General features: G+C 46.8%; 1 protein-coding gene across 1 annotated transcript; it reads left to right on the top strand.

The window, feature by feature from the left end:
• The first annotated feature begins 10217 nt into the window (after positions 1 to 10217).
• On the top strand, positions 10218 to 12800 carry CHST2 (carbohydrate sulfotransferase 2). The gene has a single exon (XM_068280766.1). It carries the CDS (start codon positions 10571 to 10573, stop codon positions 11837 to 11839), a length of 1269 nt encoding a protein of 422 aa, XP_068136867.1. The 5' UTR covers positions 10218 to 10570; the 3' UTR covers positions 11840 to 12800.
• Positions 12801 to 15563: the final 2763 nt, after the last annotated feature.

Below are 15563 nucleotides of genomic sequence, written 5' to 3'. Positions count from 1 at the left end.
ACACAGGCTTATGCAGGACCAGTGTAATTCTTTATTGTCCCATCACACATATGTAAAACTCAATCGTTTTGAGGCCCTTTGGGTCTCCTTTGTCAAGGGTAGGACAGACATACATACATCATGTATGTCTGTCCTAGCCTTGACAAAGAGGACCCTAGGGGCCCTGAAACAATCATTGGTGAACGGTCAGAGTTTTACATGTGTGTGATGGGACAATAAAGAAGTACACTGTTCTTGCATAAGCCTGCGTGTGGATCTGTACTTTTCTTTGTGGATTACAATAGCCAGGGATCCTTTACCAGCATCCGCAGAGAAAAAGGTGCACTTTTTTTCCCCCTCTTTCAGAATCCACCACCTGTCATTTGCTTCGGAAACTGCTGGGAAGCACTTGGTATGGGCATGTGGGAGGCATCCGACTCATGCAGGTAAATCTGAGCATGGCCACACCAGACATGATACGAGACGGTTATTTGCTGTCATGCAACCGCCTCATGGTTTGTAACTGTGGGGATACAATGCTGCAAGTTGACTGCTGAAACTAAAAAAGGCGCTCAATGGCCAGTAGATTGGAGGCAAAACTATGCTCTGAGCATGCAGCTCAACCGAGACACAGGTTTTTTTTTACTTTTTTAAAAAACAAACCTCCCCAAAAGTACAAATTCCCACTCAAGCTGTGGTTGGGAGAAGAAGATGGAGGATCCAGAACGGGCTGGGGGTCAGAGCATCGGCACCCCGTAGGTAAGCAATGATAGTCCCCCTGATTCCCACACCCCCAGCAGCACAAAACAATACAAACCTCCCATATAGGGAGGTTTGTTTTTTAAAAAGTAAAACAAAGCGTGCACTTTAAAGGGAACCTGACGTGAGGGGAATAAGGAGGCTGCCATCTTCACATCCCAATGCCAGTTGTCTGACTTCTGTGCTGATAATCTGCCTCAAATATTGTAAGTCACTGGCCCAGAATGAACATGCAGATCAGATGCTTTGACTGACTCCACAGGCTGCATGCCTGTTGCTAATAAAGCCAAAAACTCAGCATGACAGCCAGGCAACTAGGATTGTTTATAAGCGAATGAAGATAGCAGCCTCCATAGTCAGGTTAAATGTAATGCCCTCCCTAATTCTTAAAGCCTGAACGCAAAACAATAATGCAGTTTGATATTGCTGAAAACTGGTCTGCTGGTGGAAAATGGAAATAAACTTCCCCAGTCCAATTGCTCCCCAGGTACTCAGTCCTCTGTTAGAGCAGAGAGTAAAAAAGATACAGTCAACTCATAAGCTTTGCAGCATAAATCATTCTGACAGGGCTGTCTGGCATGCTGCACAGTTATACAAGAAACAGGCAGAGATGGAGGGTTGTGCCAAAGAGAACTATAGAAATATGAGCAGCACACAGATATCAACATAGAAACCAGACACTCGCATGTAATTCACAATTCTCCCTGATGGGGCAGTTAATGGGCACAGCCAGTGAAACACCAGGGAACAGGAAACATGTGGAAGTGACAGTAGTAGGCATGATCTAGCAAAAAGTATCAACTTTATCTGCAAAATGAAGCAATTTTAAAAGGAGGAACTCTAAAACTTAGACTATCACTATGTAATACAATACAATAAGCTGCTCTCGTTATTCAAATTTTGTTTAGTACTACAGTATAATTAATAGGCTCACTTTAAAGAGGACCTCCTGATCTTATATTCCATTTTTTATGATAACTGCCTCATTCCCTTCAGTGACTATGCAGCATTTTTCGCATTTATTTTTTCATATGTGGGAGACAGCCATTTTGAATTGTGGTTCCGCATTGGAATAGTGATGGCATTTTCTGAAGCACTTTACGTTGATTGGGTGTGCGGTGGTATTGACATGTGATATCGCGAAGATAGCAACGGACCCTGGCCAATGTCCCCTCAAGTATAAAATGTACCCCGCCCTCCCCCTGGTGCCCATGCTGTCCCACTCTGCCTTCTTCCACTTTCACCACGGGGGCTATCAAGCAGTAGGGTATTACCGTGTTAGTCATCAGTAAATGCAAGAAGTTTAGAATCAGGATGATACCATTTATTGGCTAACTTAAAAGAATAAGAATAAGCATGCTTTCGGCTGTATAGCCTTCGTCGGGCTTAAGGATACCTTAGCGGTAAGTAGATTTGAAAAAGGACACCTAATGTGTGCATGGAGAGTTGTGCGGATCATAACCTCCCGTGTCCTGGCGTCTCCCTCTGTTCCCCAGTCTTGATGCCCTGCCATAATTTCCTTCCTGGTTGGCGCGGTCGGTGCCCTCTGACCCAGACATACTACGCTGATCACGTGTAGTATGTCCGCTTGGGTGCCTTGTGAGCACGCTCCCTGTCGACACCATATAAAGTTGGCACATTCGCGTGGACCTAAAGCACCCAAGCGGACACACTGTACGTAGTATGTCCGGGTCAGAGGGCACCGACTGCACCCACCAGAAAGAAGATTGCGGGCGACGTTGGTCCGCACAACTCCCCATATACACATTAGGCGTCCTTTTTAAAAAGTATTTACAGCTAAGGTATCCTTTAACATTTGGGTGGGAGGTGGCCTCACCAGGCCGAATTCTGAAAAGTAAGCTTGAAAATCCAGAGAAAACAAACAACTCCAGATTATTTTTCTGAACTGGATATATAGCAAAGGCAGACATTAACAATAGCAACACCCCTTGGATGTCACTACAGCACTGTCATAGAACAGTGCAGTTTCTAGGCTAAAATGCACCCAGGGCGAGGGTGTAAAAATTGCGCCCCCCCCCCCCCCGGAGCAAGGTATGGGTGCCCGCAGTATAGGTTAGCCAGGTCTAGTTTCACTTAGTATAGGTCCCCCCAGTATAGGTAGCCAAGAATAGGTACCCCAGTATAGGTAGCCAGGCATAGGTGAGCCAGTATAGTTGCCCCCGCTATAGGTTAGCCAGGTAGGTGCCTCCAGCATAGGTAGCCAGTATAGTTGCCCCCAGTATAGGTTAGATAGGCAGGCGCCCCCGGTATAAGTTAGATAGGTAGGTGCCCCAGTACAGGTTAGCTAGGTGGGTGCCTCTAATATAGGTAGCCAGAATAGTTGCCCCCAGCATAGGTTAGATAGGTAGGTGCCCCCCGTATAGGTCATTTAGGTAGGTGTAGCCAGTATAGTTGTCACCTGTATAGGCTAGCTAGGTAGGTAGGTGCCCCCAATACAGGTTAGGTAAGTGCCCCCAGTATAGGTTAGATAAGTAGCTGCCCCCCAGTATAGGTTAGATAGGTAGCTGCCCCCCAGTATAGGTTAGATAGGTAGCTGCCCCCCAGTATAGGTTAGATAGGTAGGTTCCCCTCAGTATACGTTAGATAGGTAGGTGCCCCCCAGTATAGGTTAGATTAGGTAGCTGCGCCCCCCCCCCCCCCCCTTCCAGTATAGGCTAGATTAGACAGGTGCCCCCTAGTATAGGTTATAATAATAATAATCTGAACATTTGTATAGCGCTTTTCTCCTGTCGGACTCAAAGCGCTCAAGAGCTGCAGCCACTGGGACGCGCTCAAGAGGCCACCCTGCAATGTTAGGGAGTCTTGCCTTGAACTCCTTACTGAATAGGTACTTAAACTAGCCAGGATTCGAACCCTGGTCTCCCATGTCAAAGGCAGAGCCCTTAACCAGTACTCTATCCAGCCACTCCAGGTTAGATAGGTAGCTGCCCCCCAGCATAGGTTAGATTAGGTAGGTGCCCCCCAGTATAGGTTAGATAGGTAGCTGCCCCCCAGTGTAGGTTAGATAGGTAGCTGCCCCGCAGTGTAGGTTAGATTAGGTAGGTGCCCCCCAGTATAGGTTAGATAGGTAGTTGCCCCCCAGTGTAGGTTTGATTAGGTAAGTGCCCCCCAGTATAGGTTAGATTAGGTAGCTGCCCCCCAGCGTAGGTTAGATGAGGTAGGTGCCCCCCAGGATAGGTAGCTGCCCCCCAGTGTTGGTTAGATAGGTAGCTGCCCCCCAGTGTAGGTTAGATTAGGTAGGTGCCCCCCAGGATAGGTTAGATAGGTAGCTGCCCCCCAGGATAGGTTAGATAGGTAGCTGCCCCCCAGCGTAGGTTAGATTAGGTAGGTGCCCCCCAGGATAGGTTAGATAGGTAGCTGCCCCCCAGCGTAGGTTAGATTAGGTAGGTGCCCCCCAGGATAGGTTAGATAGGTAGCTGCCCCCCAGCGTAGGTTAGATTAGGTAGGTGCCCCCCAGGATAGGTTAGATAGGTAGCTGCCCCCCAGCGTAGGTTAGATTAGGTAGGTGCCCCCCAGGATAGGTTAGATAGGTAGCTGTCCCCCATAATGGAGGGGGGAAGCACCGTAGCCGCGGGGAGGGCAACCCGACCTCTCCCGGGCCGCCCTCCGTGCTCCCTCCTCAGATGTATAGTGAGCAGCAGCCAGGGAGGGAGCGCTGTATACAACATACCTCCCTGGCTCCAAGCGCTGCTCTCTCGTCGCCGGTCTTCTCCCATCTGCCTACACACGTATACATACGCTGCTTCCGGCTAAACAGGAAGCAGCGTATGTATACGCGTGTAGGCAGAGAGAAGAAGACCGGCGGCGAGAAAGCAGCGCTTGGAGCCAGGGAGGTATGTTGTATACAGCGCTCCCTCCCTGGCTGCTGCTCACTATACATCTGAGGGGGGAGCACGGAGGGCGGCCCGGGAGAGGGAGGGAGAGGTCGGGCTGCCCTCCCTGCGGCTACGGTGCTTCCCCCCTCCATTACAGCGCCCACCTCCCAACAGCGCCCCGGGGGGTGGCACGCCCCGCACGGGGCTAGAAACGGGCATGTCACAGAATACAAAACAGACTTTATTTCCAGAACAATTTAGTGTCTCTGTATTCCACTAGACCTTATTTTAACAAGAGTTCCACTTTATAGATCTAAAGGGCAGCTATTTGTTATATCACTATTAGGCATTTATATAGTGCTGTCACATTGGGAAGCACTATTCTAACAAATAATAGTATTTCAACTTTGGCACATTTGATCATAGCGAGTTCTTGAATTACAGCGACACCCTTAGAAGGAATATCAGCATAACGTACAAAGAACTAAAAGTCTTTTAACTTTTCAATAACGCAGACAGAGATGTTCCCCCTTTTCTAGAAATTATCTCTCATTAAGGCTAATTGATGTCAGTTTTCAAACAAGGAATTGGGGAAATGATCCCTTATGAAACCAAGGACTACTGGGCTCACTATGCAGTATATCATCTGATGACTTAACCTGTTGAAGGCTATAGGCCTTTGACAAAAATCAACTTAAAGGACAATTGAAGCAAGAGGGATATGGAGGCTGCCAAATTTATTTACTTTTAAATGATGCAAATTGCCTGGCCATCCTGCTGATCCTCTGCCTATAATACTTTCAGCCATAGCTCCTGAAGGAGCATGCAGCAGATCAGGTGTTTCTGACATTATTGTCAGATCTGACAAGATTAGCTGCATGCTTGTTTCTGATGTTATTCAGACACTACTGCAACCAAGTAGATCACTAAGGCTGCCAGGAAACTGGTATTGTTTAAAAGTAAATAAATACGGCAGCTTCCACATACCTCTCGCTACAGTTGTCCTTTAAAGGAAATCTGAGGCGAGAGGGATATGGAGGATGACATATTTATTTCCTTTTAAAGGTAACATCAGGTAAAAATTGTAAAATCAGCTTTACTCACCTGGGGCTTTCTCTAGCCCCTTGCAGCCGACTGTCCCAAGCTGATCGCTCCGCTTTCCACCGCCGTCCCGGGGTCCACGCACGCTGTTCAGGCCGACCTCGAGGTCGTCCTTACTGCAGCTGTGTGACGCACCGCTGTCGATCATGGCCATGTGGCCACGGAGAGCGAAACGATCAGTGTGGGACAGTCGGCTGCAAGGGGCTGGAGAAAGCCCCAGGTGAGTAAAGCTGATTTTACATGTTTTGCCTGATGTTTCCTTTAAACAATGCAAATTGTCTGGCAGTCCTGCTGATACACCGCCTTTAATACTTTTAGCCATAGACCCGGAACAAGCGTGCAGATCAGATGCTATTGAGAAAGATGGAGATGGGTTGTACAGAGCAACCCTAGTAGGTAAGTTAATTTAAAGCAACACACACACACACACACACACACACACACACACACACACACACACACAATCAGTTATGGACCTCCCTTAGGGGGAGGTTCATTTTAAACATTTTTATAGATATGGTGCTCAGGTCGCTTTAAATCTCTTGATAATAATATTTGTACACTGTGCTTTTTTGGGTATGAGAGAGCCCAGGGAAAACCCATGCAAACACAAGGAGAACATACAAACTACATTCAGATGGTGTCCGAGATTTATAACTGGGACTCAAGTACTATTCACTGCGCCAGCATGCTGCCCACACATATTCTCTGAACACTTGGTGATCCTGACACCCAAATGTATGTTACAAAGTTGTTCTGCAGATTCTCACTCCACATTGTTATGCTACACACTGGTTGCCTGACCCGGATGCAGATCCATGGGCTTTTATTAGGTAGGATAACAAAGAAGCATTGAAATTGTATCCTGAAGGGAAGTATCATAAATTAATAGCATTCTAAAGTTGCAAACAGCATTCTAAGCAGGCCACTAGTGCATGTGCCACATGTGTGATGTGTATTGAAGGGTCAGATGTCGGAGTTTAGTGGTGTTTGTTATATATAATCTGCTCACATGCTCCCAAGATGTAATTCCAGCCCTGAGTTCTCTTAATAAATACACATGTGTCATGGGGAACTGAGAGTATTATTACCCACAACAGAGGCGTACATTTAAAAAAGGCATGTGTAAAAATGTGCGTGAAATAGTGGCAATAGAAAATCGGTTATGCTAAAGACATTCTATTATCTGCTATACAAGATTAGTAATTTTACTGATATTCTATTATGCCCCTATGTACCCGGTCTCTTAACCTCCCTAGCTATATTGTCGTATATACACATCAATACAAAATATGCTGTGTGTGCATACACGTCACTACTCTCGTGTGCTACATACTAGACCCTTGCTTGACACATTTTGGCAAGTTACAGGGAAAAAGGTTATGACAATTAATTGGATAACTTTTGCACAGAAATCCTGGGGAAATTGAATGACAGGGAGGTTAAGGTGCGTACACACGTCCAACTTTATGCCTGTTGTTTGAATGATTTGCCAGGCAAACAGGTCGTTTAAACATCACGTACACACGTAAAAACAAAACGGCCGACAAGCTAATTTACATGTTGTCTGACTCTTTGTCTAACTCTCATCCAACTCACTTTGACTTATTAGTTGGTCAAATGACTGCTGGTCGTTTGTTCACATGTATGGACCTGACAGCCATTTGAACGACAGTTGGTCCAACTGATCCACCAAGCGGATTGGGCAAACCGGCTGTTATCAGTCACTCGACTGCGTGTACACACGTCCAACTTGTCGTTCAAACAACAAGTCGGGCGGAAAATCAGAACGTGTGTAAGTACCTTAACCGTCTCCTGTCTAGGCATTTGTATGGTGTGTGGCCACCTTTAGGCATAGACAGGAGACGGTTGTTCTTATGCATAGATAGTGGAAGTGTTCTTGTTAGATGTAGATGGTAGATCTACATCTAACAAGAACACTTCCACTATATATGCATAAGAACAACCGTCTCCTGTCTATGCCTAAAGGTGGCCACACACCATACAATTTTTTAAATATCTGTTCAATGTAAGAATTGCAATCAATTTTTCTGACTGATTGTAACATTTCAAAAATATGACCAATGTACCACACATATATGTTCAATGTTTTCCTCAATTATGATAAAACTGATTGGAAACTCATAGAAAATTGCTAGGGTGTGTATATTAAAAAATTAACAATCCAACACACACCATACAATCTTTAGTAGAAACTGAGGAGAAATATCTGGCATTATCGAAAAAAACGTGAAATCCGATCGGATTTTTCAGTCGAATGAAAAAAAGCTTTCGATTTTTTTGAGAGATAGGACAGTTTTTATCGAATGACTGTAAAATCGGATCATTTTATTGTATCCTGTGTGGCCACCTTAATGGTGCCCATACACGATACAATAAAAACGTTCGATTTTCCCATTTATTCGATCTAAATGATCGAATTGAATGAAAGTTGAAAATATTTTTTTTTTCGATCAAGAAATTCGAACGATTATCCAGTTTTTTCGGGAAAAATGATCGGACATGCTGGAAAAATCTTTATATTCGATCTAACGGAAAAATCGAACTAAATTATCTAATTGAAAAATTGTACCATGTATGGCCACCTTAAGATTAATCCCACCCCCACCTTTTCTTTACACTGTCATATATCTATGTCTAATACCAGGCTTTCCCAGGGCCAAACTTTAATGCTGAAGCCACTTTTTACATGGGCACCTGGTGTTGCCCAAATTTGCTCTGCATCTCCGACACCCAAATTTACGTGACCTTATTCTCCACTACCACATTTCCACCGCAACTTTTGTGCGATCCAACGGGTGTACAGCATGATTGAGGTGCATTTGCGATGGGAGGGGGAAGCCATTTGCCATTGAGAAAAATCGAATGCTAAATACATTGCACATATGGAATTATTCCTGTGCGGATTCCATCAATTTGTAAAGTACCAGGTGTTTAGCGATCAGAGTCAAAAATACTACTAGTGGGAAAAAATCCCACCATACAAAAGCACTACAGCACAAAAATCAAAGTAGAGTAAACCACTCCACCAGCCTCCCAATCACAGGAAGGAGCAGATTGCCCAAATCAGTGCAAAGAAAACTGGAGGAAAACTGTGGCAGATGCCCAGGCTAACGGTTCTGATTGGCTGCTCTGAGCTGCTGCTCCAGTTCTCTTCACATTGCTTTTGATGAATCTGTCTCTCTCTCTGATGAGCGAATTCGCAGCTGAACAGCCAGATATGAGGCATGAGAAGCGTCCAGCTGTCACACTACGGACAGAAAAGCTCGCTGCGCTTCCAGCCATCTGACCTCTCATTTGTTTATCCCACAAGATTTGCAATGGGCGCCTAGCTGTGTGCGGCCCGCACTTTACATCACGCTATTTTTACATGGAACTCCTGTAAGTGCATTCAAATAAGCGGTGCCTTCCCTCTGACCGTACGTGAACGGGGAGGTACATACAGGTGGGCGCCGTAGCTGTGCAGGGCGACCCTCTGTACACAACGAGGGAAGTTCCCACCAGCCTGGCGTGGAGCGCATAGATACAGGGAATCGCCTGTACAGAAAGGGGGCGTGTCACTCAGAGTGACAGTTCTCCCCTCCAATCACAGCGCGGCCTATGGGCAGATTAGAAGCATCTCTCTCCGTATTCTGGGGACTCACTGCCGTGGTGGGCAGCGCAGAGTGAGGCGCGCTGCGTTGGCTCCGGGTCGGCAGCAGTGCGGCTCAGCCATTGCATATTATATATACATAATAGTGATACCCGGCGGGCGGGGAGCGCAGTGCTGACGGCCCCGCAGTAGAGATGGGAAGTTCGGATCTTTTCAATGATCCGGATGATTCGAATCGGATCATTGAAGAGATCCGGATCTTTGATCCGAATCTCGGATCATTTTACTACCGGAAGCATTCGGGGGTGAAATGAACAGCAGGACAGGTCTGTGGACAGGAGAAGGAGAGGGGGGTGGACACACAGAGTAGGGGAGAAGATGGACAGAGGGCAGGGAGTGGACAGAGAAGGGAGGAGGGACGAGCAGAGAGCAGAAATGTTTGCACGTAATACCCACAGTCATATGCTTTACATATATTTCACCTATATGTTCATCTGTACACTTTGAAAGAAAAGGTCGCACAGTGAAAGAAAGCATTCCCAGAAGATAAGTGCAGCTGTTTAGTGCCGAGTGCAGGAGGATTATATTGCCTTTCAATCACAGTGTCTGCAAAGTTACTGAGCTGTGCTGAGCCAAAAGCTTCCCATGTGTTCACTGTGCAGCACTACGGAACAGCCAGCCTATAATGGGCAGAATGTTATAGCCAGTATGTGTGCTCTACACATATCTGGCAGTGGCACCCATGTCCCCTCTCTCTCTCAGCTACCTGTCTCCCTGCAAGGCTGCCTCCCATCCAACTCAGCGATCTCTGCTTCCAGGACCCCGCTGCCCGCTGAGAGGGGGCGTGTCGCTCCTGGCCCCGCCCCTTTTGCGATCCGAATCGTTCATTTTGATGATTCGGATGATCGACTCATAAAATAGATTCGGATCAAAGATCCGAATCGTTCATGATCCGGACAACACTACCCCGCAGCGCTGCCCGCACACACAGACGGCTGCTGAGCCTCGGCTATCATGCTGCAGTGCGAGGAGGAGAAGTTTTCTGGGCTCCAGTCTTCCGGAAGGGAATTCGCTGGATTTCCTTCCCGCGGTGGGCAGGAGATGTGCGGCCACAGTTCCCGCAGGATGAGATGCGCTGCGGGCTGACCTCGCCGTCATGCTGCCGCGCAACTCCCCAAACTTTCCTGGTGGTCGCCTCTCCTGCTGCTGCAGCCGAGGGGGGTCCCTCCGCCACAGATCGGCAACCTCCTCCCGGTAACCCGCCCCGCCGCCGCATCCCAGCATGAAAGTGTTCCGCAGGAAGGCGATCATCCTGTGCCTGGGCTACGTGCTGCTGCTGGTCCTCACCATGCTCAACCTGATGGACAAATGGCACAAGGAGCCCCAGCAATGCAACGAGCAGGTCCGCTACACCCCCTACCAGACCCGCTCCGACATCCGCTACTTGTACCGACCCTCCCCTCCCAGGAAGCGCCAGCTGGTCTATGTCTTCACCACCTGGAGGTCCGGCTCCTCTTTCTTCGGGGAGCTCTTCAACCAGAACCCGGACGTGTTTTTCCTCTATGAGCCCGTGTGGCATATCTGGCAGAAACTGTATCCTGGGGATGCCATGTCTCTGCAGGGAGCTGCCCGGGATCTCCTGAGCGCCCTCTACAGGTGCGACCTATCTGCCCTGCAGCTCTACAACACCGCTGGCGCCAAGAACATCAGCACTCTGGGCATCTTCGGTGCCTCCACCAACAAGGTCATCTGCTCTGCCCCTCTCTGCTCTGCCTATAGGAAAGAGGTGGTGGGACTAGTGGACGACAAGGTGTGTAAAAAGTGCCCACCCCAGAGCCTGAGCATGCTGGAGGAAGAGTGCCACAAGTATAATACTATAGTTATTAAAGGGGTAAGGATTTTTGACATCAACGTGCTTGCTCCTCTAATGGTAGATCCTTCCTTGGACCTGAAGGTCATTCATTTAGTTAGGGACCCCCGGGCTGTAGCCAACTCCAGGATCAAGTCTAGGCACGGCTTGATCAGAGAGAGTCTGCAGGTGGTTCGGAGCAGAGACCCCAGGATCCGCAGAGTACCTTTTATTGACCCTGGACACAAGCTGAACAAGAAAGATGGTTCTGATTATCATGCCATAGGTGCCATGGAAGTGATATGTAGCAGCATGGGCAAGACCCTGCGGACTGCACTTGATCCCCCGAGCTGGCTCAAGGGTAATTACATGGTGGTCAGATACGAGGATCTTGTGGTTGATCCCATTAAGACGCTAAGACAGGTCTATGGATTTGTGAACCTTTCAGTTAGCCCAGAGATAGAAAAGTTCTCACTGAACATGACTAGTGGTTCAGGCTACTCATCCAAACCCTTTGTGGTTTCCGCTCGCAACGCTACCCAGGCTGTCAGTGCTTGGAGGACAGTACTTACATACTTACAGATAAAGCAGGTGGAAGAATACTGCCAGGTGCCTATGGATCTTTTGGGTTACCGGACAGTCTCAAGCCAACATGAAGTGAAAGATTTAAGTAAATCACTGCTTAGGAAACCCTTATTATAAACTTTTATGGCTGATCTGTTGCCTGCACCCCAAAAATCTCCTAGCAACTGTACCAAATGTTTGCTACTGTCCTTTAATTACTTCTGGTAAATTCACACCATTTCTCTACAACCAATCTGTTTTGACTCATTTTTCATAGAGAGAGACCATCAGATTTTTCAGGGTATTAAGCTTTTTGGTGTTTTATGCTTATGTCTTATTTAACCTGTCCACAGGACCCACTGACAGGTCATGTTTAGGGTACATATACAGTGGGCCAAGAAGGTCCTCTACTGAATCATTCCTTGAGCCCGTGTTCTGTTCAAGGCCTGAGCTATACTGGAGATTTTTAATTGCTCTATATCTTGTGATGAGTATTTATGCTCAAGGGATTTCATTCAAGCTGAAGAGTGGATAGTAATTTCTGAAGTTTAGGCCTTTTTCCTGTAGGCATTCTGTAGGGTAGTAACCCATTGCAGCCAAACATAAGCTATTGTACAGTGGTCTGAAGTTTGTAAAGAGACGTTATGGTTGCCTTGGGTAACTGCACTCTACAGATCATTGCTTCTTGCACTATTTTAATTGAAAAAGCTGTAGCAATGTTTCCTTATCGTGAGACCTGAGGACAGTGTGTGATGTACACGGATGTTTGACTACCATAAAGTAACTGTCCAAAACAGTGTAGTAGAGGTTCTTATCAAACTTCAGTGCTGTGTCTTCCTCCCTTTTCATTAGGAGAGGGGATGGAGGTTATTAAAACTGCTATTCAGTACTGTCAGATCTCTTGTTTATACTGCTGAGTCACATGTAGGTGATAGCGTTTGAAATGGTTGCTGTTGACATTTAACTGTTCAGTAAGAATCTTGTTTACAAAAAATGACTGGAGACCAGTAGTTCCACCTATGGCATGCTTTTTGCTATGGTCTGTTTAAACTGTACAATTTGCCTAGTGGGCTAAACAAATAAATGTTACTATAAACAAGTTACGTTCATTTTTATTTTTTGCTTACAATTTAGGGTCTAACCAACATGAGTCACTAACATCTTTGTTTCCTTTTATAATGTGTCACACCAAATTGTACCGTGCACCTATGTCGTGGTGGTTAGTGTCTAGATTTGGGCTAGAATAGTCTTGCAGGCATCTATGAATGACGACTAGGTTATTAATACTTTGGTCTGTACAGTGATCTCCATCATTGAGTCAGCAGTGAGAGAAATGTAGTGTTTCCAGTGCTTGCAGCTAAATAGTTGGACATATCCAACAGAGCAGTGATGTGTGCCCTGCAATAAGTCATTTTGTTATCATATTTCAGTTTACAGTGCAAGGTAAACATGCTTAATTTCTTTCACCCTAAATGGTCGATAAGTGATTATTTGGATGGCAGTTTTTGGAATGAACCCTATATAGATCTGTTGCTCAACTACAGTCAAGCATCCTGGGATTAGTGGACAGAGAGGCACTGAACAATTGCGCTTATTTCTTATTGTTTGTATAGTGATTTGCCAGGATGTAATCCTAAATGACGTGGGACACCTGTACTGATTTCACCCCACATTAGCACTAAAATCTGATTAGCTGCTATATGTGCATTCTTCTTTAATGGGAACCCGAAGTGAGAAGTATATGGAGGCTGCCAGTTGCCTGGCAATCCTGCTGATCTCTTTGGCTGCAGTAGTGTATGAATCTCACGCCCGGGAACAAGCATATAGCTAATCTTGTTAGCCTTTTGTCAGAAACATCAAAGCTGTGCATGCTTGTTCAGGGTCTATGGTATGCAAGTATTAGAGGCAGAGGATTAGCAGCCCAGCCAGGCAGTTTGTATAGTTTAACCCCTTGCCGACTGCTCCATGCCGATCGGCGTGAACGTGGCCGCAGGACCACTCCGCGCTGATTGGCGGGAATGGCTGCAGGTGTGGATTGCAGCAGATTGCAAGCGCATCTCCGCATGAATGCTGGAGCTCAGCCATCAGTCCTCCAGGGACTGTTTAGATGGCGAAACCGCCATCTATTAACACTGTACAGCGTTGCGATCTACAGCGCTGTACTGAGGACAGCCGTGTGACACAGCTGTACCGCTGGGGGACACAGGAGCGATTTGCTGTGATAGGCTGAAGCCTATCACAGCCGAGCGCTGTGATAGGCTGAAGGGGGGGAGGTTTATTCAATAAAAAAAAAAAAAAAAAAAATAGACAAATTTAATAAAACATTTTTAAGAAATATATTTATAATAAATAAATAATCCTGGGGGCGATCTGACCCCCACCAACAGAAAGCTGTGTTGGTGGGGGGGGGGGGGGGGGGTCACTTGTGTGCTGAGTTGTACGGCCCTGCAGCGAGCACTTAAAGGACTTACAAGGCCAAAGGAAAAAAAAAAGTTCTGTGCCTGTAGCTAATTTGAATGCACGGAGGACGCCATCTGTGCAGTTTCGCCGGGTCCCCGCTGCTCAACATACCCCCAGGCCGGCTCCCAACCCCACAGTCCAGGTCGGGCTCTCATGCCACCTGTAAAATGTCCGCCCGAGTTGCCCGCGGCTGCGCAGTCCGCACAGACGTGAGTGTGGCTGCGCAGCTCTAGGACCCCCCCCCCCCCGATCCACGCTACAGTCTGTCTCCTGTAGCATAGATCAGGGGGGAGGCCCTAGAGCTGTGCAGCCACACTCGCATCTGTGCGGACCGCGCAGCCGCGGCCAGCTCGGGCGGACATTTTACAGGTGGCATGAGAGCCCGACCCGGACTGTGGGGTTGGGAGCCGGCCCGGGGGTATGTTGAGCAGCGGGGACCCGGCGAAACTGCACAGATGGCGTCCTCCGTGCATTCAAATTAGCTACAGGTACTGAACTTTTTTTTTCCTTTGGCCTTGTAAGTCCCTTAACGCTACAGTGTCCCAATTAGGAAAAATTGCCTGGTCACTAGGGGGGGGGGGGGGGGGTTAACACCACAGTCCTCAAGTGGTTAAAATTAAATATGTTTTAATATCCTTCTCACTTTAGGTTCCCTTCAAAACTCGCAACAAAGTTTTGTCTGTTACATAAACTGCCATATGTTGGTGAATCATAATTAGAAAAAAAAAATGCTCCTAGCTTTTTTTTTTTTTTTTTTCCCGAAGTTGCTGTAATGTGAGCACTCCTAGTCCTGTATCTGTATACCCATCAGTTAGTCTGAGACATTATTATTCATTTATAAAGCGCCAACATATTCTGTGGTGCTGAGACATGCACCATAAAGTTTAGGGCTGGCTCACACAAGCGGTAAAAATGCAACGGTTTTTTTTTCCAGCTGACGAGTGTCATGTGATAGGGATCAACTGCTCTATCATTCAAATGAATGGAAACCGCTCTGAAACAATGGTGACAGCAGTTGGCTTCCATGTATACGTTACGGTAGATCCCAATGTCTCGTCTTGGACCCTATGTGTAGATACGTTACGGTAGATCCCAATGTCTCGTCTTGAACCCTATATGTAGCATCCAAGATGGCTGCGTTTGTGCGGTTCCGTGTCCCCCCTCCCCCGGGTCAAAATGCAACGGGACGGCAGGAACTGATGCCAAATTCTTTTCTGCATGGTAGCAAAAAGTGTTTTACATTTGCTAAACGAGACACCAAGCAGAAGCTTATGTGAACCAGCCCTTAACCAGCATTATGTCACTTGTTGTTCTACACTACCATTCTTAGTAGAACTATTTTCAGTAGTGAGTGGAGTACAATTCAGAACAGCTCTTGAGCAATCCGTATTTATTCATCTTG

This window comes from Hyperolius riggenbachi, chromosome 4 (genome assembly GCF_040937935.1).
Source record: "Hyperolius riggenbachi isolate aHypRig1 chromosome 4, aHypRig1.pri, whole genome shotgun sequence".
Classification (NCBI taxonomy): Eukaryota; Metazoa; Chordata; class Amphibia; order Anura; family Hyperoliidae; genus Hyperolius; species Hyperolius riggenbachi.
Note: the sequence above shows the minus strand (reverse complement) of the source record. Positions and strands in the feature narration are given on the sequence as shown.